The sequence below is a fragment of the Salmo salar genome, chromosome ssa23, assembly GCF_905237065.1.
Source record: "Salmo salar chromosome ssa23, Ssal_v3.1, whole genome shotgun sequence".
NCBI lineage: Eukaryota > Metazoa > Chordata > Actinopteri > Salmoniformes > Salmonidae > Salmo > Salmo salar.
Genome location: NC_059464.1, coordinates 45,020,960 through 45,047,241, shown reverse-complemented (window position 1 = coordinate 45,047,241; position 26,282 = coordinate 45,020,960). Strand labels below are relative to the sequence as shown.

The 26,282-nt window shown below is 45.9% G+C and overlaps 1 protein-coding gene across 2 annotated transcripts in view; it reads right to left on the bottom strand.

The window, feature by feature from the left end:
• LOC106584747 (ATP-dependent Clp protease ATP-binding subunit clpX-like, mitochondrial) overlaps window positions 1-26,282 on the bottom strand; it is a 77,012-nt gene that overhangs the window by 22,636 nt on the left and 28,094 nt on the right. For both annotated transcript variants that reach the window (XM_014170287.2, XM_014170288.2), the window contains exons 7-10: window positions 7,188-7,229; window positions 3,950-4,126; window positions 2,138-2,302; window positions 926-1,014 (exon numbers count right to left, since the gene is read on the bottom strand). In XM_014170287.2, coding sequence (XP_014025762.1) covers window positions 926-1,014; window positions 2,138-2,302; window positions 3,950-4,126; window positions 7,188-7,229 — 473 coding nt within the window. The remainder of the gene's footprint in view (window positions 1-925; window positions 1,015-2,137; window positions 2,303-3,949; window positions 4,127-7,187; window positions 7,230-26,282) is intronic.

Sequence of the window (26,282 nt, the reverse complement as noted above, 5' to 3'; positions counted from 1 at the left end):
AGTTCGTTAGCTATTTAACTAGTCAACATTTCACAGATTGCCAGGGTCCAGTAAGCAACTAACGCGTTATAACTTGAGGAACGGCAAGGAGTCGTATACCAGTTAATAATATAGCGAATTGGTTAGGTTACTAATGTTAGCTTATCTGATGTTGTAACGTTAGCTAGCCAGTTAATTTTCACACCATAAACTAAATTATTTGATCAGGTAAGTTGGCTAATGTTGCTCAACATTTCTCTGGCTAGCTAACGGAGAATTCGATCCAGCTAGCAATATAACGTTACTTAAAAATGCTAACAATACTTGTTCCACCACACTTTCTCCCTCACCTCAAACTTTCCAAATGCCAGTTGTTTTTCGGTTACAGCTCATGAAGTACGCTTCATCACCTTCTCACCCCCATCTCCGTGGTCAGGCTTCTCACCTACCTCTTCGTTATCGTCCAGGGGAAGCACTGCTGTAACTGTCAAACTGCCTTTCTACTCTCTGCTGTCTTCCCAGAGTGCACGCTGATGCTGTAACTAGCAAATTGGTTCTCTTCTCTCTTCAGTAGGGTGCTGCATTCTGTTGTTATGTAAACGATTGGCTGAAACTTGGATACAGACAGTATAGCGGCAAACGCGCATCACTTGTTCGCTTACAGCCAGTAGTGATCCAAAGCACCCCCGCCCAAACCTTTTCCCCCCCATCGGATCTACACGAATCAGGTAGGTCACCTATTTTGGAATAAAAACGGCAATTTTCTCCTAAAGGTTTGCATCCCTGATCATTATTAGAGGTACGTAGATGACGGCAGGGCGAGTGTTTGAACATTAACTAAAGTATCATTATTAGAGGTATGTAGTGTTAAGGATAGTGTTGAATACCTCCCTCTACACACCAGATGTATCTACTAGACTTGTGGACAGTGTAAAACAGTACTGACCTGTTGCACACCCTCTCCTCCTACGTCTCTGAGCTGGTGGATCCCAGGAACACTGCCGATCTTGTCCACCTCATCAAGAAACACTATGCCTATTGTACAGGAAAACCACGGAATAAAATATAACTTTATCGTCCAATGGGAATCAGAAATGGGTATTTTTGCTGTCCTAGGTTATTCCCAACCCCTCTCTATACATCACACACAAACACACAGAGACAGACACACAGTACAAGAGGCAGGAAACAGCACAGGGTCAGCTGTGGAACAACACAGCAGGTTAGCTCAGTTAAAAAAAGTAGTTGTGGTGTTCGGTTGAAAGAGCTCTTTGCATACTGTTCAAAAGAGCAAAATGAGCGGCACGTAACCTAGCGGTTAGAAAGACGAGCCAGCAACGGGCGGGTTGCCAGTCCGAATCCCGGGTCTGACAGGCAAAAATCTGTCGGGAAGTGAGCTGGCAACTGGTATCAACTCATAGATGCCATTGCCTGCCATTGTGCCCATTGAGCAAGGCACTTAACCCACCACAATAACTGCTCCACGGGCACCCAGTAACTCTCCAACCTGTATGTGTGTCTTTCGGAGGGGTAAGGACAAAACCATATATTGTTCAAAGGGGCTTATGTAACTAGGAAGTTGCATAATAACATTGCAGAACACAGTCCAAATGTGGTTCCTGTTTCATCATACTAGGGCTTGTAAAACAGAGGGCTATTAAAGAGATGATCCGGTACTTTTGTATACTTTTTCACCAGTAGATCTGGAAGTAGCACTCACGAGCCAAAATTGCATACTACGTCACATATATGCACCACGTCATTGCTCTCTCTCTCTCTCTCTGCTGTGTCCAGTGAGCCGTTGGGCCCGCCGTGCAACCTCATTAGATAACGTTGGGCAGGCCTCTTGCTAGCTGTCACTCAAATGGGAGGGGCCGAAGCTCATTGGCTAGAACTCAAATTGCTAGGGGGCTGGCCCACGTGGGGGGGAAATGTAGGGAAAATGGCACGGCACATCTTCAAGAATACAGTTACTTTTAAACTAGGGATTTGGTGGCTAATTGAGGTAAAACAGTAATTCTCCTCATAGATTATCCATGAACTACACATTGACACATCCAGCCCCAAAAGGGAGATATTTTCTTAGTCGCCATAGTACCGGAGCATGTCTTTAAACAGTCCTAAAGAACCCAGAAAACAGATTTTGTGATTCACCCACCTTGCTGTGCTTTATCCACAGAGTAGTTGGCATCCTGCAGCAACTTGGCAATAACAGACTCAATATCCTCCCCCACATAGCCAGCCTGCGTCAGGGTGGTACAGTCACAGATGGCAAAGGGTACATCTAGACACTTGGCCAGGGTCTGGGCCAACAATGTCTTGCCTGGGAAAGTATAGTAAAGAATGTGTAAGGACAGTAAGGATGTTTTTCACTGCAGTTTACATGTTTGTTTGTAAATCACGGGTCTGACACAATGCATGTATTCTGCTTCTTATTTTCCTTAATCCATGTCAATAAAGGTTTTAATATTCTAACATGTTATAATAATAACATCGAATGGAACACTCATTACTGAAACATTTCCAGCCAAACATAATTACTTTTCCCCTACAGAAGGGCTTTATTACAGCCAGAAATACTCTGGATTATGTTGGCAAAGGAGAAATGCTCACTAACAGGGATGTAAACACATTTGAGATTTTTTTGTTGTTGAGAAATACGTTTTTGTGCGTATGGAACATTTCTGGGATCTTTTATTTCAGCTCATGAAACCAACACTTTACATGTTGCACTTATATTTTTGTGATAGATAGATAGATAGATAGATAGATAGATAGATAGATAGATAGATAGATAGATAGATAGATAGATAGATAGATAGATAGATAGATAGATAGATAGATAGATAGATAGATAGATAGATAGATAGATAGATAGATAGATAGATAACCACAAGGGTGTACTAATGAGCTATGGGAGAGAAAGAAAAAAAAGAATCATAATAGAGGACTAGTGAAATAATATTATTTCAGTGTAGATAAGGGAAGGGCAGGTTCAAACAAGAACATGACAGCCAGACAAGCCAGTATGAATCAAATGGATTTGCATATGAATGGAGTGGAAATTAGCTGCCTTTGTATCTGTAAGGTAAGTAACTGTAATGTTTCAAGCAGATTACACATCTTCTCGCAAACGTCCTGCCTGGTTGGCCCGGTCCGGGGGTATCTTCGGACGCGGCCACTGTGGCCCCTGACTCCCCCTGTCTCAGCCTCCAGTATCTATGCTGCAATAGCCTATGTGCCGGGGGGGGGGGCTAGGGTCAGACCGATACATCTGGTGAAATTCTCCTGTCTTATCTGGTGTCCTATGTGAATTTAAGTATGCTCCCTCTAATTCTCTCTCTCCCTAGGACCATGTCTCAGGACTACCTGGCCTGACGACGCATGGCTGTCCCCAGTCCACCTGGTCGTGCTGCTGATCCAGTTTCAACTGTCCTGCCTTTGGCTGTGACAGACCCCCCCCTACCAAATCTCGCTTAAGGCCCTCAAAATGCTGAACACTACCCAAATCAAATCAAATTTTATTGGTCACATACACATGGTTAGCAGATGTTAATGCGAGTGTAGCGAAATGCTTGTGCTTCTAGTTCCGACCATGAAGTAATATCTAACAATTAATCTATCAATTTCACAACAACTACCTTATACACACAAGTGTAAAGGAATGAATAAGAATATGTACATATAAATGTATGGATGAGCGATGGCCGAACGGCATAGGCAAGATGCAGTAGATGGTATAGAGTATAGTATATACATAAGAGATTCGTAATATAATAATGTACCCTGTCGGTAACTAAAATAAATGGTATCAAAAATGAATTAGAAGTGCCTTGGCTTTTTGTCCCAGGATATTGAAGGTACGAGCCACAACGGATTTAGTTCTTCTCACACTGATGCCAGAACTGGTTTGATGACGTCACGAGTGATGCCAGAACTGGTTTGATGACATCACTAGTAGTCTACTAACCTGATCCGGTGGGGCCTAGCAGCACGATGTTGCTCTTCTCCAGTTTGATGTCGGTGTGTGTGGAGTCTAACACGTCCCCGCCTCTCCTCTCCTGAGGAGCCTGCTGAGTGGCCTGTTGCTGCATGGAGGCTCCTAGAGCGTTGCCATGGGGACTGATCCCTGCTATTTGAAGGAGTTCTATAATGACAAATGTAAAGAAACAGTCGTATTGTATAATTGGGTTCAGATTTAGCAGCAGGACAGTGGTGAATTCTAACCTGGTCCCAGTTCTGTTTGTTCTCTTGCCAAATGTCAACTCCACTGCCATCCTTGTCAAGCTTCTTCGGCATGACTGATTCCATAAGGAGTTGGCGAGAGGACAGAAAAAGACTGGCACCCAGGCTAGGGGAATCCATTTTGGGTCAATGTTTCCCCATCTCTCATGGCAATGACCAGGCGCTAAAATGTAACTTTTCCAAACAGGCTATGCAATGTTGGCCTACTCTCTGAGATCTGGCAACTTGAGTTGTATTAAAAGTTTGTAATGTATTAATGAATTGTGATATACATTTATAACAAGTTTGTGTCTTGTTCTTTTCTCCAGGCATGATATTGCATAATCTAGGCTCTCTAGTTGTAATGTGAAGTAGCAGTATCTGTGGTGCTGCCTGCTGCATCACAGCAATAGGTCCAAGTTCAATCTAAAAATACATGCACCCTGCACTGCTCAACTGAACTGGGAGCCAGTGTGGAGTTACCGAAATGAAGAAAAGCAAACCTGGGTTCAAATAGTATTCAAAATCATTTCAAATACTTTATATGTGCTTGATTGAGCTTGCCTGGTGCAATGGAACCAATAGAATAGTCGTAAAACTGCAAACCCCTCCCATCTGGCACTCCAGGTAGGCTAAAGCAAACGCTCAAAGTATTTGAAAGATTTTGAATAATATTTGAACCCTGGTGTGAATGAGGAGAGCAGGGCCGAAGGCTGGTATAGATAGCAAGACTACAAATGTATTGTCTGGGTCATTGGGACACCTTATCTGTCCAGCACGGCGACTAGCTACACCGAGTTCACAACGTGCACACAGATTATTTATTACTAGGGCTGGGAATAGCCAGGGACCTCACAACACTATACTATCACCATAGTGAGGGACCTCACAACACTATACTATCACCATAGTGAGGGACCTCACCATACCATATTACCACCATAGTGAGGGACCTCACAACACTATATTATCACCATAGTGAGGGACCTCACCATACCATATTACCACCATAGTGAGGGACCTCACAACACTATATTATCACCACACTGAGGGACCTCACAACACTATATTATCACCACACGGAGGGACCTCACCATACCATATTACCACCATAGTGAGGGACCTCACAACACTATACTATCACCATAGTGAGGGACCTCACCATACCATATTACCACCATAGTGAAGGACCTCACAACACTATACTATCACCACACTGAGGGACCTCACAACACTATACTATCACCATAGTGAGGGACCTCACCATACCATATTATCACCATAGTGAGGGACCTCACAACACTATATTATCACCATACTGAGGGACATCGCCATAGCATATTATCACCACACTGAGGGACCTCACCATATTATCACCATACTGAGAGACCTCACCATAGCATATTATCACCATACTGAGGGACCTCACCATACCATATTATCACCACAATGAGGGACCTCCCCATACCATATTATCACCACACTGAGGGACATCACCATACCATATTATCACCATACTGAGAGACCTCACCATACCATATTATCACCACACTGAGGGACCTCACCATACCATATTATCACCACACTGAGGGACCTCACCATATTATCACCATACTGAGAGACCTCACCATATTATCACCATACTGAGGGACCTCACCATACCATATTATCACCATACTGAGGGACCTCACCATATTATCACCATACTGAGGGACCTCCCCATACCATATTATCACCATACTGAGGGACCTCACCATACCATATTATCACCATACTGAGAGACCTCACCATACCATATTATCACCACACTGAGGGACCTCACCATATTATCACCATACTGAGAGACCTCACCATATTATCACCATACTGAGGGACCTCACCATATTATCACCATACTGAGGGACCTCCCCATACCATATTATCACCATACTGAGAGACCTCACCATACCATATTATCACCACACTGAGGGACCTCACCATATTATCACCATACTGAGAGACCTCACCATATTATCACCATACTGAGGGACCTCACCATATTATCACCATACTGAGGGACCTCCCCATACCATATTATCACCATACTGAGGGACCTCACCATACCAAATTATCACCACACTGAGAGACCTCACCATACCATATTATCACCACACTGAGGGACCTCACCATACCATATTATCACCATACTGAGGGACCTCACCATATTATCACCACACTGAGGGACATCACCATATTATCACCACACTGAGGGACATCACCATACCATATTATCACCACACTGAGGGACCTCACCATATTATCACCACAGAGGGACATCACCATAGCATATTATCACCACACTGAGGGACATCACCATACCATATTATCACCACACAGAGACCTCACCATACCATATTACCACCATACTGAGGGACCTCACCATACCATATCATCACCACACCATTCTCACGATTCTATATGTATTGCGATTCGACACTGTGATTTTATTGTGATTCGATGTTCCAAACATATTGGTAATCATATTATGTCTGCTGCAGAGGGACAAGACAGAGTCATGAGAAGGCGAGTTTTGATCAGTCATGGAAATAAACGTGCTGAAATCTAATTGACTCCCTATTTCAGAAGATGGAGAACAAGCTATGACGTTTTGGTGCAGGTACAGCCAACTAGCGCAAAAATAATATTGCGAAATACAAAAAAAAACGATAAGATATAGTATATCATTAAAATAATATCCCGAAATGTAACTATCGATTTTTACCACCACCACTATTTATTACCTTAAAATCATACATGACAAATCATTCATAAAATAATTCATCTAACACACCCGCAAAACGACAAGTCATTGACAACAAGATACTATAAGTTTGTCTGTAGACTTCGGCATTTGAGCAATTCTTAAAAAAATCAAAAAGTGACATGTTTAAAATAGCCAATGACACGGAGAAAGCTATGTAAGGAGGACCAATCAAATCACTTACTTGTGAATCTGTACTCATCCTCCCGTCTTCTCGTCTCTAGCTCTACAGAGAGGATGACATCATCATTATTATTATCACTACAGGCCTGTAAGAGAGTATCAGATTCCACTGTTGATTCCTGTCGTTATCAACTTGTTAAATCCATTATCATCGTACATTTAAGATGTTGAGCATGGTGTAAAAGTAAATCATTGAACAAATGCCAAATTATACAGACGAGAGCACCTTGGGAGGTGACTGTGACATCTGAACAGGAGTTTCAGCACATTCTAGAAAACAGTGGTTGGTTCTTTGTTCATAATAATGAAAGTATAACACTGTTGCCGAATGAAATTCTACTATTCTGAAGTAAGCAAACTTAAAAATTTGACCGGTCTACGTTTTCTGGAAACTCTGGAGGGGGGGATGGGTGATTTACTATTTTACAACGTGTTCAACCAAATTACTGTAACTGTACTGACCTCATGGTGTGAACGAGGCCTGTTTCTAACCAACAGTAGACTGTAACTGTACTGACCTCGCGGTGTGAACGAGGCCTGTTTCTAACTAGCAGTAGACTGTACTACTGACCTCATGGTGTGAACGAGGCCTGTTTCTAACCAACAGTAGACTGAACTACTGACCTCGCGGTGTGAACGAGGCCTGTTTCTAACTAACAGTAGACTGTAACTGTACTGACCTCATGGTGTGAACGAGGCCTGTTTCTAACTAACAGTAGACTGTACTCCTGACCTCGTGGTGTGAACGAGGCCTGTTTCTAACTAACAGTAAACTGTAACTGTACTGACCTCATGGTGTGAACGAGGCCTGTTTCTAACTAACAGTAAACTGTAACTGTACTGACCTCATGGTGTGAACGAGGCCTGTTTCTAACCAACAGTAGACTGTAACTGTACTGACCTCGTGGTGTGAACGAGGCCTGTTTCTAACTAACAGTAGACTGTAACTGTACTGACCTCGTGGTGTGAACAAGGCCTGTTTCTAACTAACAGTAGACTGTAACTGTACTGACCTCGTGGTGTGAACGAGGCCTGTTTCTAACTAGCAGTAGACTGTACTACTGACCTCGTGGTGTGAACAAGGCCTGTTTCTAACTAACAGTAGACTGTAACTGTACTGACCTCATGGTGTGAACGAGGCCTGTTTCTAACTAACAGTAGACTGTAACTGTACTGACCTCGTGGTGTGAACAAGGCCTGTTTCTAACTAACAGTAGACTGTAACTGTACTGACCTCTTGGTGTGAACGAGGCCTGTTTCTAACTAGCAGTAGACTGTAACTGTACTGACCTCGTGGTGTGAACGTGGCCTGTTTCTAACTAACAGTAGACTGTAACTGTACTGACCTCGTGGTGTGAACGAGGCCTGTTTCTAACTAACAGTAGACTGTACTACTGACCTCATGGTGTGAACGAGGCCTGTTTCTAACCAACAGTAGACTGTAACTGTACTGACCTCGCGGTGTGAACGAGGCCTGTTTCTAACTAGCAGTAGACTGTAACTGTACTGACCTCGTGGTGTGAACGAGGCATGTTTCTAACTAGCAGTAGACTGTAACTGTACTGACCTCATGGTGTGAACGAGGCCTGTATCTAACTAACAGTAGACTGTACTACTGACCTCATGATGTGAACGAGGCCTGTTTCTAACCAATAGTAGACTAACTACTGACCTCGCGGTGTGAACAAGGCCTGTTTCTAACTAACAGTAGACTGTAACTGTACTGACCTCGTGGTGTGAACGAGGCCTGTTTCTAACTAACAGTAGACTGTAACTTTACTGACCTCGCGGTGTGAACGAGGCCTGTTTCTAACTAACAGTAGACTGTAACTGTACTGACCTCGTGGTGTGAACGAGGCCTGTTTCTAACCAACAGTAGACTGTAACTGTACTGACCTCGTGGTGTGAACGAGGCCTGTTTCTAACCAATAGTAGACTGTAACTGTACTGACCTCGTGGTGTGAACGAGGCCTGTTTCTAACTAGCAGTAGACTGTACTACTGACCTCATGGTGTGAACGAGGCCTGTTTCTAACCAACAGTAGACTGTAACTGTACTGACCTCGTGGTGTGAACGAGGCCTGTTTCTAACTAGCAGTAGACTGTACTACTGACCTCGTGGTGTGAACAAGGCCTGTTTCTAACTAGCAGTAGACTGTAACTGTACTGACCTCGTGGTGTGAACGAGGCCTGTTTCTAACTAACAGTAGACTGTACTACTGACCTCGCGGTGTGAACGAGGCCTGTTTCTAACCAACAGTAGACTGTAACTGTACTGACCTCATGGTGTGAACGAGGCCTGTTTCTAACCAACAGTAGACTGTAACTGTACTGACCTCGTGGTGTGAACGAGGCCTGTTTCTAACTAGCAGTAGACTGTAACTGTACTGACCTCGTGGTGTGAACGAGGCCTGTTTCTAACTAGCAGTAGACTGTACTACTGACCTCGCGGTGTGAACGAGGCCTGTTTCTAACCAACAGTAGACTGTAACTGTACTGACCTCACGGTGTGAACGAGGCCTGTTTCTAACTAGCAGTAGACTGTAACTGTACTGACCTCGTGGTGTGAACGAGGCCTGATTCTAACCAACAGTAGACTGTAACTGTACTGACCTCGCGGTGTGAACGAGGCCTGTTTCTAACTAACAGTAGACTGTACTGTACTGACCTCATGGTGTGAACGAGGCCTGTTTCTAACTAACAGTAGACTGTAACTGTACTGACCTCGTGGTGTGAACGAGGCCTGTTTCTAACTAACAGTAGACTGTAACTGTACTGACCTCGTGGTGTGAACGAGGCCTGTTTCTAACTAACAGTAGAGTGTAACTGTACTGACCTCGTGGTGTGAACGAGGCCTGTTTCTAACCAGCAGTAGACTGTAACTGTACTGACCTCGTGGTGTGAACGAGGCCTGTTTCTAACTAACAGTAGACTGTAACTGTACTGACCTCGTGGTGTGAACGAGGCCTGTTTCTAACCAACAGTAGACTGTAACTGTACTGACCTCATGGTGTGAACGAGGCCTGTTTCTAACCAACAGTAGACTGTAACTGTACTGACCTCGCGGTGTGAACGAGGCCTGTTTCTAACTAGCAGTACACTGTAACTGTACTGACCTCATGGTGTGAACGAGGCCTGTTTCTAACTAGCAGTACACTGTAACTGTACTGACCTCGTGGTGTGAACGAGGCCTGTTTCTAACTAGCAGTAGACTGTAACTGTACTGACCTCACGGTGTGAACGAGGCCTGTTTCTAACTAACAGTAGACTGTACTACTGACCTCATGGTGTGAACGAGGCCTGTTTCTAACCAACAGTAGACTGTAACTGTACTGACCTCGCGGTGTGAACGAGGCCTGTTTCTAACTAGCAGTAGACTGTAACTGTACTGACCTCGTGGTGTGAACGAGGCATGTTTCTAACTAGCAGTAGACTGTACCTGTACTGACCTCATGGTGTGAACGAGGCCTGTTTCTAACCAATAGTAGACTAACTACTGACCTCGCGGTGTGAACGAGGCCTGTTTCTAACTAACAGTAGACTGTAACTGTACTGACCTCGTGGTGTGAACGAGGCCTGTTTCTAACCAACAGTAGACTGTAACTGTACTGACCTCGTGGTGTGAACGAGGCCTGTTTCTAACCAATAGTAGACTGTAACTGTACTGACCTCGTGGTGTGAACGAGGCCTGTTTCTAACTAGCAGTAGACTGTACTACTGACCTCATGGTGTGAACGAGGCCTGTTTCTAACCAACAGTAGACTGTAACTGTACTGACCTCGTGGTGTGAACGAGGCCTGTTTCTAACTAGCAGTAGACTGTACTACTGACCTCGTGGTGTGAACAAGGCCTGTTTCTAACTAACAGTAGACTGTAACTGTACTGACCTCGTGGTGTGAACGAGGCCTGTTTCTAACTAACAGTAGACTGTAACTGTACTGACCTCGTGGTGTGAACGAGGCCTGTTTCTAACTAGCAGTAGACTGTAACTGTACTGACCTCTTGGTGTGAACGAGGCCTGTTTCTAACCAGCAGTAGACTGTAACTGTACTGACCTCGCGGTGTGAACGTGGCCTGTTTCTAACTAACAGTAGACTGTAACTGTACTGACCTCGTGGTGTGAACGAGGCCTGTTTCTAACTAGCAGTAGACTGTACTACTGACCTCGTGGTGTGAACGAGGCCTGTTTCTAACCAACAGTAGACTGTAACTGTACTGACCTCGCGGTGTGAACGAGGCCTGTTTCTAACTAGCAGTAGACTGTAACTGTACTGACCTCGTGGTGTGAACGAGGCCTGTTTCTAACTAGCAGTAGACTGTAACTGTACTGACCTCATGGTGTGAACGAGGCCTGTATCTAACTAACAGTAGACTGTACTACTGACCTCATGATGTGAACGAGGCCTGTTTCTAACCAATAGTAGACTAACTACTGACCTCGCGGTGTGAACAAGGCCTGTTTCTAACTAACAGTAGACTGTAACTGTACTGACCTCGTGGTGTGAACGAGGCCTGTTTCTAACTAACAGTAGACTGTAACTTTACTGACCTCGCGGTGTGAACGAGGCCTGTTTCTAACTAACAGTAGACTGTAACTGTACTGACCTCGTGGTGTGAACGAGGCCTGTTTCTAACCAACAGTAGACTGTAACTGTACTGACCTCGTGGTGTGAACGAGGCCTGTTTCTAACCAATAGTAGACTGTAACTGTACTGACCTCGTGGTGTGAACGAGGCCTGTTTCTAACTAGCAGTACACTGTAACTGTACTGACCTCGTGGTGTGAACGAGGCCTGTTTCTAACTAGCAGTAGACTGTAACTGTACTGACCTCACGGTGTGAACGAGGCCTGTTTCTAACTAACAGTAGACTGTACTACTGACCTCATGGTGTGAACGAGGCCTGTTTCTAACCAACAGTAGACTGTAACTGTACTGACCTCGCGGTGTGAACGAGGCCTGTTTCTAACTAGCAGTAGACTGTAACTGTACTGACCTCATGGTGTGAACGAGGCCTGTATCTAACTAACAGTAGACTGTACTACTGACCTCATGGTGTGAACGAGGCCTGTTTCTAACCAATAGTAGACTAACTACTGACCTCGCGGTGTGAACGAGGCCTGTTTCTAACTAACAGTAGACTGTAACTGTACTGACCTCGTGGTGTGAACGAGGCCTGTTTCTAACCAACAGTAGACTGTAACTGTACTGACCTCGTGGTGTGAACGAGGCCTGTTTCTAACCAACAGTAGACTGTAACTGTACTGACCTCGTGGTGTGAACGAGGCCTGTTTCTAACTAGCAGTAGACTGTACTACTGACCTCGTGGTGTGAACGAGGCCTGTTTCTAACCAACAGTAGACTGTAACTGTACTGACCTCGTGGTGTGAACGAGGCCTGTTTCTAACTAGCAGTAGACTGTACTACTGACCTCGTGGTGTGAACAAGGCCTGTTTCTAACTAACAGTAGACTGTAACTGTACTGACCTCGTGGTGTGAACGAGGCCTGTTTCTAACTAACAGTAGACTGTAACTGTACTGACCTCGTGGTGTGAACAAGGCCTGTTTCTAACTAACAGTAGACTGTAACTGTACTGACCTCTTGGTGTGAACGAGGCCTGTTTCTAACTAGCAGTAGACTGTAACTGTACTGACCTCGTGGTGTGAACGTGGCCTGTTTCTAACTAACAGTAGACTGTAACTGTACTGACCTCGTGGTGTGAACGAGGCCTGTTTCTAACTAACAGTAGACTGTACTACTGACCTCATGGTGTGAACGAGGCCTGTTTCTAACCAACAGTAGACTGTAACTGTACTGACCTCGCGGTGTGAACGAGGCCTGTTTCTAACTAGCAGTAGACTGTAACTGTACTGACCTCGTGGTGTGAACGAGGCATGTTTCTAACTAGCAGTAGACTGTAACTGTACTGACCTCATGGTGTGAACGAGGCCTGTATCTAACTAACAGTAGACTGTACTACTGACCTCATGATGTGAACGAGGCCTGTTTCTAACCAATAGTAGACTAACTACTGACCTCGCGGTGTGAACAAGGCCTGTTTCTAACTAACAGTAGACTGTAACTGTACTGACCTCGTGGTGTGAACGAGGCCTGTTTCTAACTAACAGTAGACTGTAACTTTACTGACCTCGCGGTGTGAACGAGGCCTGTTTCTAACTAACAGTAGACTGTAACTGTACTGACCTCGTGGTGTGAACGAGGCCTGTTTCTAACCAACAGTAGACTGTAACTGTACTGACCTCGTGGTGTGAACGAGGCCTGTTTCTAACCAATAGTAGACTGTAACTGTACTGACCTCGTGGTGTGAACGAGGCCTGTTTCTAACTAGCAGTAGACTGTACTACTGACCTCGTGGTGTGAACGAGGCCTGTTTCTAACCAACAGTAGACTGTAACTGTACTGACCTCGTGGTGTGAACGAGGCCTGTTTCTAACTAGCAGTAGACTGTACTACTGACCTCGTGGTGTGAACAAGGCCTGTTTCTAACTAACAGTAGACTGTAACTGTACTGACCTCGTGGTGTGAACGAGGCCTGTTTCTAACTAACAGTAGACTGTACTACTGACCTCGTGGTGTGAACGAGGCCTGTTTCTAACTAGCAGTAGACTGTAACTGTACTGACCTCGTGGTGTGAACGAGGCCTGTTTCTAACCAACAGTAGACTGTAACTGTACTGACCTCGTGGTGTGAACGAGGCCTGTTTCTAACTAGCAGTAGACTGTAACTGTACTGACCTCGTGGTGTGAACGAGGCCTGTTTCTAACTAGCAGTAGACTGTACTACTGACCTCACGGTGTGAACGAGGCCTGTTTCTAACCAACAGTAGACTGTAACTGTACTGACCTCAAGGTGTGAACGAGGCCTGTTTCTAACTAGCAGTAGACTGTAACTGTACTGACCTCGTGGTGTGAACGAGGCCTGTTTCTAACCAACAGTAGACTGTAACTGTACTGACCTCACGGTGTGAACGAGGCCTGTTTCTAACTAACAGTAGACTGTAACTGTACTGACCTCGTGGTGTGAACGAGGCCTGATTCTAACTAACAGTAGACTGTAACTGTACTGACCTCGTGGTGTGAACGAGGCCTGTTTCTAACTAACAGTAGACTGTAACTGTACTGACCTCGTGGTGTGAACGAGGCCTGTTTCTAACTAACAGTAGAGTGTAACTGTACTGACCTCGTGGTGTGAACGAGGCCTGTTTCTAACCAGCAGTAGACTGTAACTGTACTGACCTCGTGGTGTGAACGAGGCCTGTTTCTAACTAACAGTAGACTGTAACTGTACTGACCTCGTGGTGTGAACGAGGCCTGTTTCTAACCAACAGTAGACTGTAACTGTACTGACCTCATGGTGTGAACGAGGCCTGTTTCTAACCAACAGTAGACTGTAACTGTACTGACCTCGCGGTGTGAACGAGGCCTGTTTCTAACTAGCAGTACACTGTAACTGTACTGACCTCATGGTGTGAACGAGGCCTGTTTCTAACTAGCAGTACACTGTAACTGTACTGACCTCGTGGTGTGAACGAGGCCTGTTTCTAACTAGCAGTAGACTGTAACTGTACTGACCTCACGGTGTGAACGAGGCCTGTTTCTAACTAACAGTAGACTGTACTACTGACCTCATGGTGTGAACGAGGCCTGTTTCTAACCAACAGTAGACTGTAACTGTACTGACCTCGCGGTGTGAACGAGGCCTGTTTCTAACTAGCAGTAGACTGTAACTGTACTGACCTCATGGTGTGAACGAGGCCTGTATCTAACTAACAGTAGACTGTACTACTGACCTCATGATGTGAACGAGGCCTGTTTCTAACCAATAGTAGACTAACTACTGACCTCGCGGTGTGAACGAGGCCTGTTTCTAACTAACAGTAGACTGTAACTGTACTGACCTCGTGGTGTGAACGAGGCCTGTTTCTAACCAACAGTAGACTGTAACTGTACTGACCTCGTGGTGTGAACGAGGCCTGTTTCTAACCAATAGTAGACTGTAACTGTACTGACCTCGTGGTGTGAACGAGGCCTGTTTCTAACTAGCAGTAGACTGTACTACTGACCTCATGGTGTGAACGAGGCCTGTTTCTAACCAACAGTAGACTGTAACTGTACTGACCTCGTGGTGTGAACGAGGCCTGTTTCTAACTAGCAGTAGACTGTACTACTGACCTCGTGGTGTGAACAAGGCCTGTTTCTAACTAACAGTAGACTGTAACTGTACTGACCTCGTGGTGTGAACGAGGCCTGTTTCTAACTAACAGTAGACTGTACTACTGACCTCGTGGTGTGAACGAGGCCTGTTTCTAACTAGCAGTAGACTGTAACTGTACTGACCTCGTGGTGTGAACGAGGCCTGTTTCTAACCAACAGTAGACTGCAACTGTACTGACCTCACGGTGTGAACGAGGCCTGTTTCTAACTAACAGTAGACTGTAACTGTACTGACCTCGTGGTGTGAACGAGGCCTGATTCTAACTAGCAGTAGACTGTAACTGTACTGACCTCGTGGTGTGAACGAGGCCTGTTTCTAACTAACAGTAGACTGTACTACTGACCTCATGGTGTGAACGAGGCCTGTTTCTAACTAACAGTAGACTGTAACTGTACTGACCTCATGGTGTGAACGAGGCCTGTTTCTAACTAACAGTAGACTGTACTACTGACCTCGTGGTGTGAACGAGGCCTGTTTCGAACTAACAGTAGACTGTAACTGTACTGACCTCATGGTGTGAACGAGGCCTGTTTCTAACTAACAGTAGACTGTACTACTGACCTCGCGGTGTGAACGAGGCCTGTTTCTAACTAACAGTAGACTGAACTACTGACCTCGCGGTGTGAACGAGGCCTGTTTCTAACAAGCAGTAGACTGTAACTGTACTGACCTCGTGGTGTGAACGAGGCCTGTTTCTAACTAACAGTAGACTGTAACTGTACTGACCTCGTGGTGTGAACGAGGCCTGATTCTAACTAGCAGTAGACTGTAACTGTACTGACCTCGTGGTGTGAACGAGGCCTGTTTCTAACTAACAGTAGACTGTAACTGTACTGACCTCGTGGTGTGAACGAGGCCTGATTCTAACTAGCAGTAGACTAACTGTACTGACCTCGTGGTGTGAACGAGGCCTGTTTCTAACTAACAGTAGACTGTACTACTGACCTCATGGTGTGAACGAGGCCTGTTTCTAACTAACAGTAGACTGTAACTGTACTGACCTCGTGGTGTGAACGAGGCCTGTTTCTAACTAACAGTAGACTGTAACTGTACTGACCTCGTGGTGTGAACGAGGCCTGTTTCTAACTAACAGTAGACTGTAACTGTACTGACCTCGTGGTGTGAACGAGGCCTGTTTCTAACCAGCAGTAGACTGTAACTGTACTGACCTCGTGGTGTGAACGAGGCCTGTTTCTAACTAACAGTAGACTGTAACTGTACTGACCTCGTGGTGTGAACAAGGCCTGTTTCTAACTAGCAGTAGACTGTAACTGTACTGACCTCGCGGTGTGAACGAGGCCTGTTTCTAACTAGCAGTAGACTGTAACTGTACTGACCTCATGGTGTGAACGAGGCCTGTTTCTAACTAGCAGTAGACTGTAACTGTACTGACCTCGTGGTGTGAACGAGGCCTGTTTCTAACTAACAGTAGACTGTAACTGTACTGACCTCATGGTGTGAACGAGGCCTGTTTCTAACCAACAGTAGACTGTAACTGTACTGACCTCAAGGTGTGAACGAGGCCTGTTTCTAACTAGCAGTAGACTGTAACTGTACTGACCTCGTGGTGTGAACGAGGCCTGTTTCTAACCAACAGTAGACTGTAACTGTACTGACCTCACGGTGTGAACGAGGCCTGTTTCTAACTAACAGTAGACTGTAACTGTACTGACCTCGTGGTGTGAACGAGGCCTGATTCTAACTAACAGTAGACTGTAACTGTACTGACCTCGTGGTGTGAACGAGGCCTGTTTCTAACTAACAGTAGAGTGTAACTGTACTGACCTCGTGGTGTGAACGAGGCCTGTTTCTAACCAGCAGTAGACTGTAACTGTACTGACCTCGTGGTGTGAACGAGGCCTGTTTCTAACTAACAGTAGACTGTAACTGTACTGACCTCGTGGTGTGAACGAGGCCTGTTTCTAACCAACAGTAGACTGTAACTGTACTGACCTCATGGTGTGAACGAGGCCTGTTTCTAACCAACAGTAGACTGTAACTGTACTGACCTCGCGGTGTGAACGAGGCCTGTTTCTAACTAGCAGTACACTGTAACTGTACTGACCTCATGGTGTGAACGAGGCCTGTTTCTAACTAGCAGTACACTGTAACTGTACTGACCTCGTGGTGTGAACGAGGCCTGTTTCTAACTAGCAGTAGACTGTAACTGTACTGACCTCACGGTGTGAACGAGGCCTGTTTCTAACTAACAGTAGACTGTACTACTGACCTCATGGTGTGAACGAGGCCTGTTTCTAACCAACAGTAGACTGTAACTGTACTGACCTCGCGGTGTGAACGAGGCCTGTTTCTAACTAGCAGTAGACTGTAACTGTACTGACCTCATGGTGTGAACGAGGCCTGTATCTAACTAACAGTAGACTGTACTACTGACCTCATGATGTGAACGAGGCCTGTTTCTAACCAATAGTAGACTAACTACTGACCTCGCGGTGTGAACGAGGCCTGTTTCTAACTAACAGTAGACTGTAACTGTACTGACCTCGTGGTGTGAACGAGGCCTGTTTCTAACCAACAGTAGACTGTAACTGTACTGACCTCGTGGTGTGAACGAGGCCTGTTTCTAACCAATAGTAGACTGTAACTGTACTGACCTCGTGGTGTGAACGAGGCCTGTTTCTAACTAGCAGTAGACTGTACTACTGACCTCATGGTGTGAACGAGGCCTGTTTCTAACCAACAGTAGACTGTAACTGTACTGACCTCGTGGTGTGAACGAGGCCTGTTTCTAACTAGCAGTAGACTGTACTACTGACCTCGTGGTGTGAACAAGGCCTGTTTCTAACTAACAGTAGACTGTAACTGTACTGACCTCGTGGTGTGAACGAGGCCTGTTTCTAACTAACAGTAGACTGTACTACTGACCTCGTGGTGTGAACGAGGCCTGTTTCTAACTAGCAGTAGACTGTAACTGTACTGACCTCGTGGTGTGAACGAGGCCTGTTTCTAACCAACAGTAGACTGCAACTGTACTGACCTCACGGTGTGAACGAGGCCTGTTTCTAACTAACAGTAGACTGTAACTGTACTGACCTCGTGGTGTGAACGAGGCCTGATTCTAACTAGCAGTAGACTGTAACTGTACTGACCTCGTGGTGTGAACGAGGCCTGTTTCTAACTAACAGTAGACTGTACTACTGACCTCATGGTGTGAACGAGGCCTGTTTCTAACTAACAGTAGACTGTAACTGTACTGACCTCATGGTGTGAACGAGGCCTGTTTCTAACTAACAGTAGACTGTACTACTGACCTCGTGGTGTGAACGAGGCCTGTTTCGAACTAACAGTAGACTGTAACTGTACTGACCTCATGGTGTGAACGAGGCCTGTTTCTAACTAACAGTAGACTGTACTACTGACCTCGCGGTGTGAACGAGGCCTGTTTCTAACTAACAGTAGACTGAACTACTGACCTCGCGGTGTGAACGAGGCCTGTTTCTAACAAGCAGTAGACTGTAACTGTACTGACCTCGTGGTGTGAACGAGGCCTGTTTCTAACTAACAGTAGACTGTAACTGTACTGACCTCGTGGTGTGAACGAGGCCTGATTCTAACTAGCAGTAGACTGTAACTGTACTGACCTCGTGGTGTGAACGAGGCCTGTTTCTAACTAACAGTAGACTGTAACTGTACTGACCTCGTGGTGTGAACGAGGCCTGATTCTAACTAGCAGTAGACTAACTGTACTGACCTCGTGGTGTGAACGAGGCCTGTTTCTAACTAACAGTAGACTGTACTACTGACCTCATGGTGTGAACGAGGCCTGTTTCTAACTAACAGTAGACTGTAACTGTACTGACCTCGTGGTGTGAACGAGGCCTGTTTCTAACTAACAGTAGACTGTAACTGTACTGACCTCGTGGTGTGAACGAGGCCTGTTTCTAACTAACAGTAGACTGTAACTGTACTGACCTCGTGGTGTGAACGAGGCCTGTTTCTAACCAGCAGTAGACTGTAACTGTACTGACCTCGTGGTGTGAACGAGGCCTGTTTCTAACTAACAGTAGACTGTAACTGTACTGACCTCGTGGTGTGAACAAGGCCTGTTTCTAACTAGCAGTAGACTGTAACTGTACTGACCTCGCGGTGTGAACGAGGCCTGTTTCTAACTAGCAGTAGACTGTAACTGTACTGACCTCATGGTGTGAACGAGGCCTGTTTCTAACTAGCAGTAGACTGTAACTGTACTGACCTCGTGGTGTGAACGAGGCCTGTTTCTAACTAACAGTAGACTGTAACTGTACTGACCTCATGGTGTGAACGAGGCCTGTTTCTAACCAACAGTAGACTGTACTACTGACCTCATGGTGTGAACGAGGCCTGTTTCTAACCAATAGTAGACTGTAACTGTACTGACCTCATGGTGTGAACGAGGCCTGTTTCTAACTAACAGTAGACTGAACTACTGACCTTGCGGTGTGAACAAGGCCTGTTTCTAACCAACAGTAGACTGAACTATTGACCTCGTGGTGTGAACGAGGCCTGTTTCTAACTAACAGTAGACTGTACTACTGACCTCATGGTGTGAACGAGGCCTGTTTCTAACTAGCAGTAGACTGTAACTGTACTGACCTCGTGGTGTGAACGAGGCCTGTTTCTAACTAGCAGTAGACTGTAACTGTACTGACCTTTTGGTGTGAACGAGGCCTGTTTCTAACTAGCAGTAGACTGTAACTGTACTGACCTCGTGGTGTGAACGAGGCCTGTTTCTAACTAACAGTAGACTGTAACTGTACTGACCTCGTGGTGTGAACGAGGCCTGTTTCTAACCAACAGTAGACTGTAACTGTACTGACCTCGTGGTGTGAACGAGGCATGTTTCTAACTAGCAGTAGACTGTAACTGTACTGACCTCGTGGTGTGAACGAGGCCTGTTTCTAACCAACAGTAGACTGAACTACTGACCTCGTGGTGTGAACGAGGCCTGTTTCTAACTAGCAGTAGACTGTAACTGCACTGACCTCGCGGTGTGAACGAGGCCTGTTTCTAACTAACAGTAGACTGTACTACTGACCTCATGGTGTGAACGAGGCCTGTTTCTAACTAGCAGTAGACTGTAACTGTACTGACCTTGTGGTGTGAACGAGGCCTGTTTCTAACTAACAGTAGACTGTAACTGTACTGACCTCATGGTGTGAACGAGGCCTGTTTCTAACCAACAGTAGACTAACTGTACTGACCTCGTAGTGTGAACGTGGCCTGTTTCTAACCAACAGTAGACTGAACTACTGACCTCGTGGTGTGAACGAGGCCTGTTTCTAACTAGCAGTAGACTGTAACTGTACTGACCTCTTGGTGTGAACGAGGCCTGTTTCTAACTAGCAGTAGACTGTAACTGTACTGACCTCGTGGTGTGAACGTGGCCTGTTTCTAACTAGCAGTAGACTGCAACTGTACTGACCTCGTGGTGTGAACGAGGCCTGTTTCTAACTAGCAGTAGACTGTAACTGTACTGACCTCAAGGTGTGAACGAGGCCTGTATCTAACTAGCAGTAGACTGTAACTGTACTGACCTCGTGGTGTGAACGAGGCCTGTTTCTAACCAACAGTAGACTGCAACTGTACTGACCTCACGGTGTGAACGAGGCCTGTTTCTAACTAACAGTAGACTGTAACTGTACTGACCTCGTGGTGTGAACGAGGCCTGATTCTAACTAGCAGTAGACTGTAACTGTACTGACCTCGTGGTGTGAACGAGGCCTGTTTCTAACTAACAGTAGACTGTACTACTGACCTCATGGTGTGAACGAGGCCTGTTTCTAACTAACAGTAGACTGTAACTGTACTGACCTCATGGTGTGAACGAGGCCTGTTTCTAACTAACAGTAGACTGTACTACTGACCTCGTGGTGTGAACGAGGCCTGTTTCGAACTAACAGTAGACTGTAACTGTACTGACCTCATGGTGTGAACGAGGCCTGTTTCTAACTAACAGTAGACTGTACTACTGACCTCGCGGTGTGAACGAGGCCTGTTTCTAACTAACAGTAGACTGAACTACTGACCTCGCGGTGTGAACGAGGCCTGTTTCTAACAAGCAGTAGACTGTAACTGTACTGACCTCGTGGTGTGAACGAGGCCTGTTTCTAACTAACAGTAGACTGTAACTGTACTGACCTCGTGGTGTGAACGAGGCCTGATTCTAACTAGCAGTAGACTGTACTACTGACCTCATGGTGTGAACGAGGCCTGTTTCTAACCAACAGTAGACTGTAACTGTACTGACCTCGTGGTGTGAACGAGGCCTGTTTCTAACTAGCAGTAGACTGTACTACTGACCTCGTGGTGTGAACAAGGCCTGTTTCTAACTAACAGTAGACTGTAACTGTACTGACCTCGTGGTGTGAACGAGGCCTGTTTCTAACTAACAGTAGACTGTACTACTGACCTCGTGGTGTGAACGTGGCCTGTTTCTAACTAACAGTAGACTGTAACTGTACTGACCTCATGGTGTGAACGAGGCCTGTTTCTAACCAACAGTAGACTGTAACTGTACTGACCTCGTGGTGTGAACGAGGCCTGTTTCTAACTAGCAGTAGACTGTAACTGTACTGACCTCGTGGTGTGAACGAGGCCTGTTTCTAACTAGCAGTAGACTGTACTACTGACCTCACGGTGTGAACGAGGCCTGTTTCTAACCAACAGTAGACTGTAACTGTACTGTCCTCAAGGTGTGAACGAGGCCTGTTTCTAACAAGCAGTAGACTGTAACTGTACTGACCTCGTGGTGTGAACGAGGCCTGTTTCTAACCAACAGTAGACTGTAACTGTACTGACCTCACGGTGTGAACGAGGCCTGTTTCTAACTAACAGTAGACTGTAACTGTACTGACCTCGTGGTGTGAACGAGGCCTGATTCTAACTAGCAGTAGACTGTAACTGTACTGACCTCGTGGTGTGAACGAGGCCTGTTTCTAACTAACAGTAGACTGTACTACTGACCTCATGGTGTGAACGAGGCCTGTTTCTAACTAACAGTAGACTGTAACTGTACCGACCTCGTGGTGTGAACGAGGCCTGTTTCTAACTAACAGTAGACTGTAACTGTACTGACCTCGTGGTGTGAACGAGGCCTGTTTCTAACTAACAGTAGAGTGTAACTGTACTGACCTCGTGGTGTGAACGAGGCCTGTTTCTAACCAGCAGTAGACTGTAACTGTACTGACCTCGTGGTGTGAACGAGGCCTGTTTCTAACTAACAGTAGACTGTAACTGTACTGACCTCGTGGTGTGAACGAGGCCTGTTTCTAACCAACAGTAGACTGTAACTGTACTGACCTCATGGTGTGAACGAGGCCTGTTTCTAACCAACAGTAGACTGTAACTGTACTGACCTCGCGGTGTGAACGAGGCCTGTTTCTAACTAGCAGTACACTGTAACTGTACTGACCTCATGGTGTGAACGAGGCCTGTTTCTAACTAGCAGTACACTGTAACTGTACTGACCTCGTGGTGAACGAGGCCTGTTTCTAACTAGCAGTAGACTGTAACTGTACTGACCTCACGGTGTGAACGAGGCCTGTTTCTAACTAACAGTAGACTGTACTACTGACCTCATGGTGTGAACGAGGCCTGTTTCTAACCAACAGTAGACTGTAACTGTACTGACCTCGCGGTGTGAACGAGGCCTGTTTCTAACTAGCAGTAGACTGTAACTGTACTGACCTCATGGTGTGAACGAGGCCTGTATCTAACTAACAGTAGACTGTACTACTGACCTCATGATGTGAACGAGGCCTGTTTCTAACCAATAGTAGACTAACTACTGACCTCGCGGTGTGAACGAGGCCTGTTTCTAACTAACAGTAGACTGTAACTGTACTGACCTCGTGGTGTGAACGAGGCCTGTTTCTAACCAACAGTAGACTGTAACTGTACTGACCTCGTGGTGTGAACGAGGCCTGTTTCTAACCAATAGTAGACTGTAACTGTACTGACCTCGTGGTGTGAACGAGGCCTGTTTCTAACTAGCAGTAGACTGTACTACTGACCTCATGGTGTGAACGAGGCCTGTTTCTAACCAACAGTAGACTGTAACTGTACTGACCTCGTGGTGTGAACGAGGCCTGTTTCTAACTAGCAGTAGACTGTACTACTGACCTCGTGGTGTGAACAAGGCCTGTTTCTAACTAACAGTAGACTGTAACTGTACTGACCTCGTGGTGTGAACGAGGCCTGTTTCTAACTAACAGTAGACTGTACTACTGACCTCGTGGTGTGAACGAGGCCTGTTTCTAACTAGCAGTAGACTGTAACTGTACTGACCTCGTGGTGTGAACGAGGCCTGTTTCTAACCAACAGTAGACTGCAACTGTACTGACCTCACGGTGTGAACGAGGCCTGTTTCTAACTAACAGTAGACTGTAACTGTACTGACCTCGTGGTGTGAACGAGGCCTGATTCTAACTAGCAGTAGACTGTAACTGTACTGACCTCGTGGTGTGAACGAGGCCTGTTTCTAACTAACAGTAGACTGTACTACTGACCTCATGGTGTGAACGAGGCCTGTTTCTAACTAACAGTAGACTGTAACTGTACTGACCTCATGGTGTGAACGAGGCCTGTTTCTAACTAACAGTAGACTGTACTACTGACCTCGTGGTGTGAACGAGGCCTGTTTCGAACTAACAGTAGACTGTAACTGTACTGACCTCATGGTGTGAACGAGGCCTGTTTCTAACTAACAGTAGACTGTACTACTGACCTCGCGGTGTGAACGAGGCCTGTTTCTAACTAACAGTAGACTGAACTACTGACCTCGCGGTGTGAACGAGGCCTGTTTCTAACAAGCAGTAGACTGTAACTGTACTGACCTCGTGGTGTGAACGAGGCCTGTTTCTAACTAACAGTAGACTGTAACTGTACTGACCTCGTGGTGTGAACGAGGCCTGATTCTAACTAGCAGTAGACTGTAACTGTACTGACCTCGTGGTGTGAACGAGGCCTGTTTCTAACTAACAGTAGACTGTAACTGTACTGACCTCGTGGTGTGAACGAGGCCTGATTCTAACTAGCAGTAGACTAACTGTACTGACCTCGTGGTGTGAACGAGGCCTGTTTCTAACTAACAGTAGACTGTACTACTGACCTCATGGTGTGAACGAGGCCTGTTTCTAACTAACAGTAGACTGTAACTGTACTGACCTCGTGGTGTGAACGAGGCCTGTTTCTAACTAACAGTAGACTGTAACTGTACTGACCTCGTGGTGTGAACGAGGCCTGTTTCTAACTAACAGTAGACTGTAACTGTACTGACCTCGTGGTGTGAACGAGGCCTGTTTCTAACCAGCAGTAGACTGTAACTGTACTGACCTCGTGGTGTGAACGAGGCCTGTTTCTAACTAACAGTAGACTGTAACTGTACTGACCTCGTGGTGTGAACAAGGCCTGTTTCTAACTAGCAGTAGACTGTAACTGTACTGACCTCGCGGTGTGAACGAGGCCTGTTTCTAACTAGCAGTAGACTGTAACTGTACTGACCTCATGGTGTGAACGAGGCCTGTTTCTAACTAGCAGTAGACTGTAACTGTACTGACCTCGTGGTGTGAACGAGGCCTGTTTCTAACTAACAGTAGACTGTAACTGTACTGACCTCATGGTGTGAACGAGGCCTGTTTCTAACCAACAGTAGACTGTACTACTGACCTCATGGTGTGAACGAGGCCTGTTTCTAACCAATAGTAGACTGTAACTGTACTGACCTCATGGTGTGAACGAGGCCTGTTTCTAACTAACAGTAGACTGAACTACTGACCTTGCGGTGTGAACAAGGCCTGTTTCTAACCAACAGTAGACTGAACTACTGACCTCGTGGTGTGAACGAGGCCTGTTTCTAACTAACAGTAGACTGTACTACTGACCTCATGGTGTGAACGAGGCCTGTTTCTAACTAGCAGTAGACTGTAACTGTACTGACCTCGTGGTGTGAACGAGGCCTGTTTCTAACTAGCAGTAGACTGTAACTGTACTGACCTTTTGGTGTGAACGAGGCCTGTTTCTAACTAGCAGTAGACTGTAACTGTACTGACCTCGTGGTGTGAACGAGGCCTGTTTCTAACTAACAGTAGACTGTAACTGTACTGACCTCGTGGTGTGAACGAGGCCTGTTTCTAACCAACAGTAGACTGTAACTGTACTGACCTCGTGGTGTGAACGAGGCATGTTTCTAACTAGCAGTAGACTGTAACTGTACTGACCTCGTGGTGTGAACGAGGCCTGTTTCTAACCAACAGTAGACTGAACTACTGACCTCGTGGTGTGAACGAGGCCTGTTTCTAACTAGCAGTAGACTGTAACTGCACTGACCTCGCGGTGTGAACGAGGCCTGTTTCTAACTAACAGTAGACTGTACTACTGACCTCATGGTGTGAACGAGGCCTGTTTCTAACTAGCAGTAGACTGTAACTGTACTGACCTTGTGGTGTGAACGAGGCCTGTTTCTAACTAACAGTAGACTGTAACTGTACTGACCTCATGGTGTGAACGAGGCCTGTTTCTAACCAACAGTAGACTAACTGTACTGACCTCGTAGTGTGAACGTGGCCTGTTTCTAACCAACAGTAGACTGAACTACTGACCTCGTGGTGTGAACGAGGCCTGTTTCTAACTAGCAGTAGACTGTAACTGTACTGACCTCTTGGTGTGAACGAGGCCTGTTTCTAACTAGCAGTAGACTGTAACTGTACTGACTTCGTGGTGTGAACGTGGCCTGTTTCTAACTAGCAGTAGACTGCAACTGTACTGACCTCGTGGTGTGAACGAGGCCTGTTTCTAACTAGCAGTAGACTGTAACTGTACTGACCTCAAGGTGTGAACGAGGCCTGTATCTAACTAGCAGTAGAC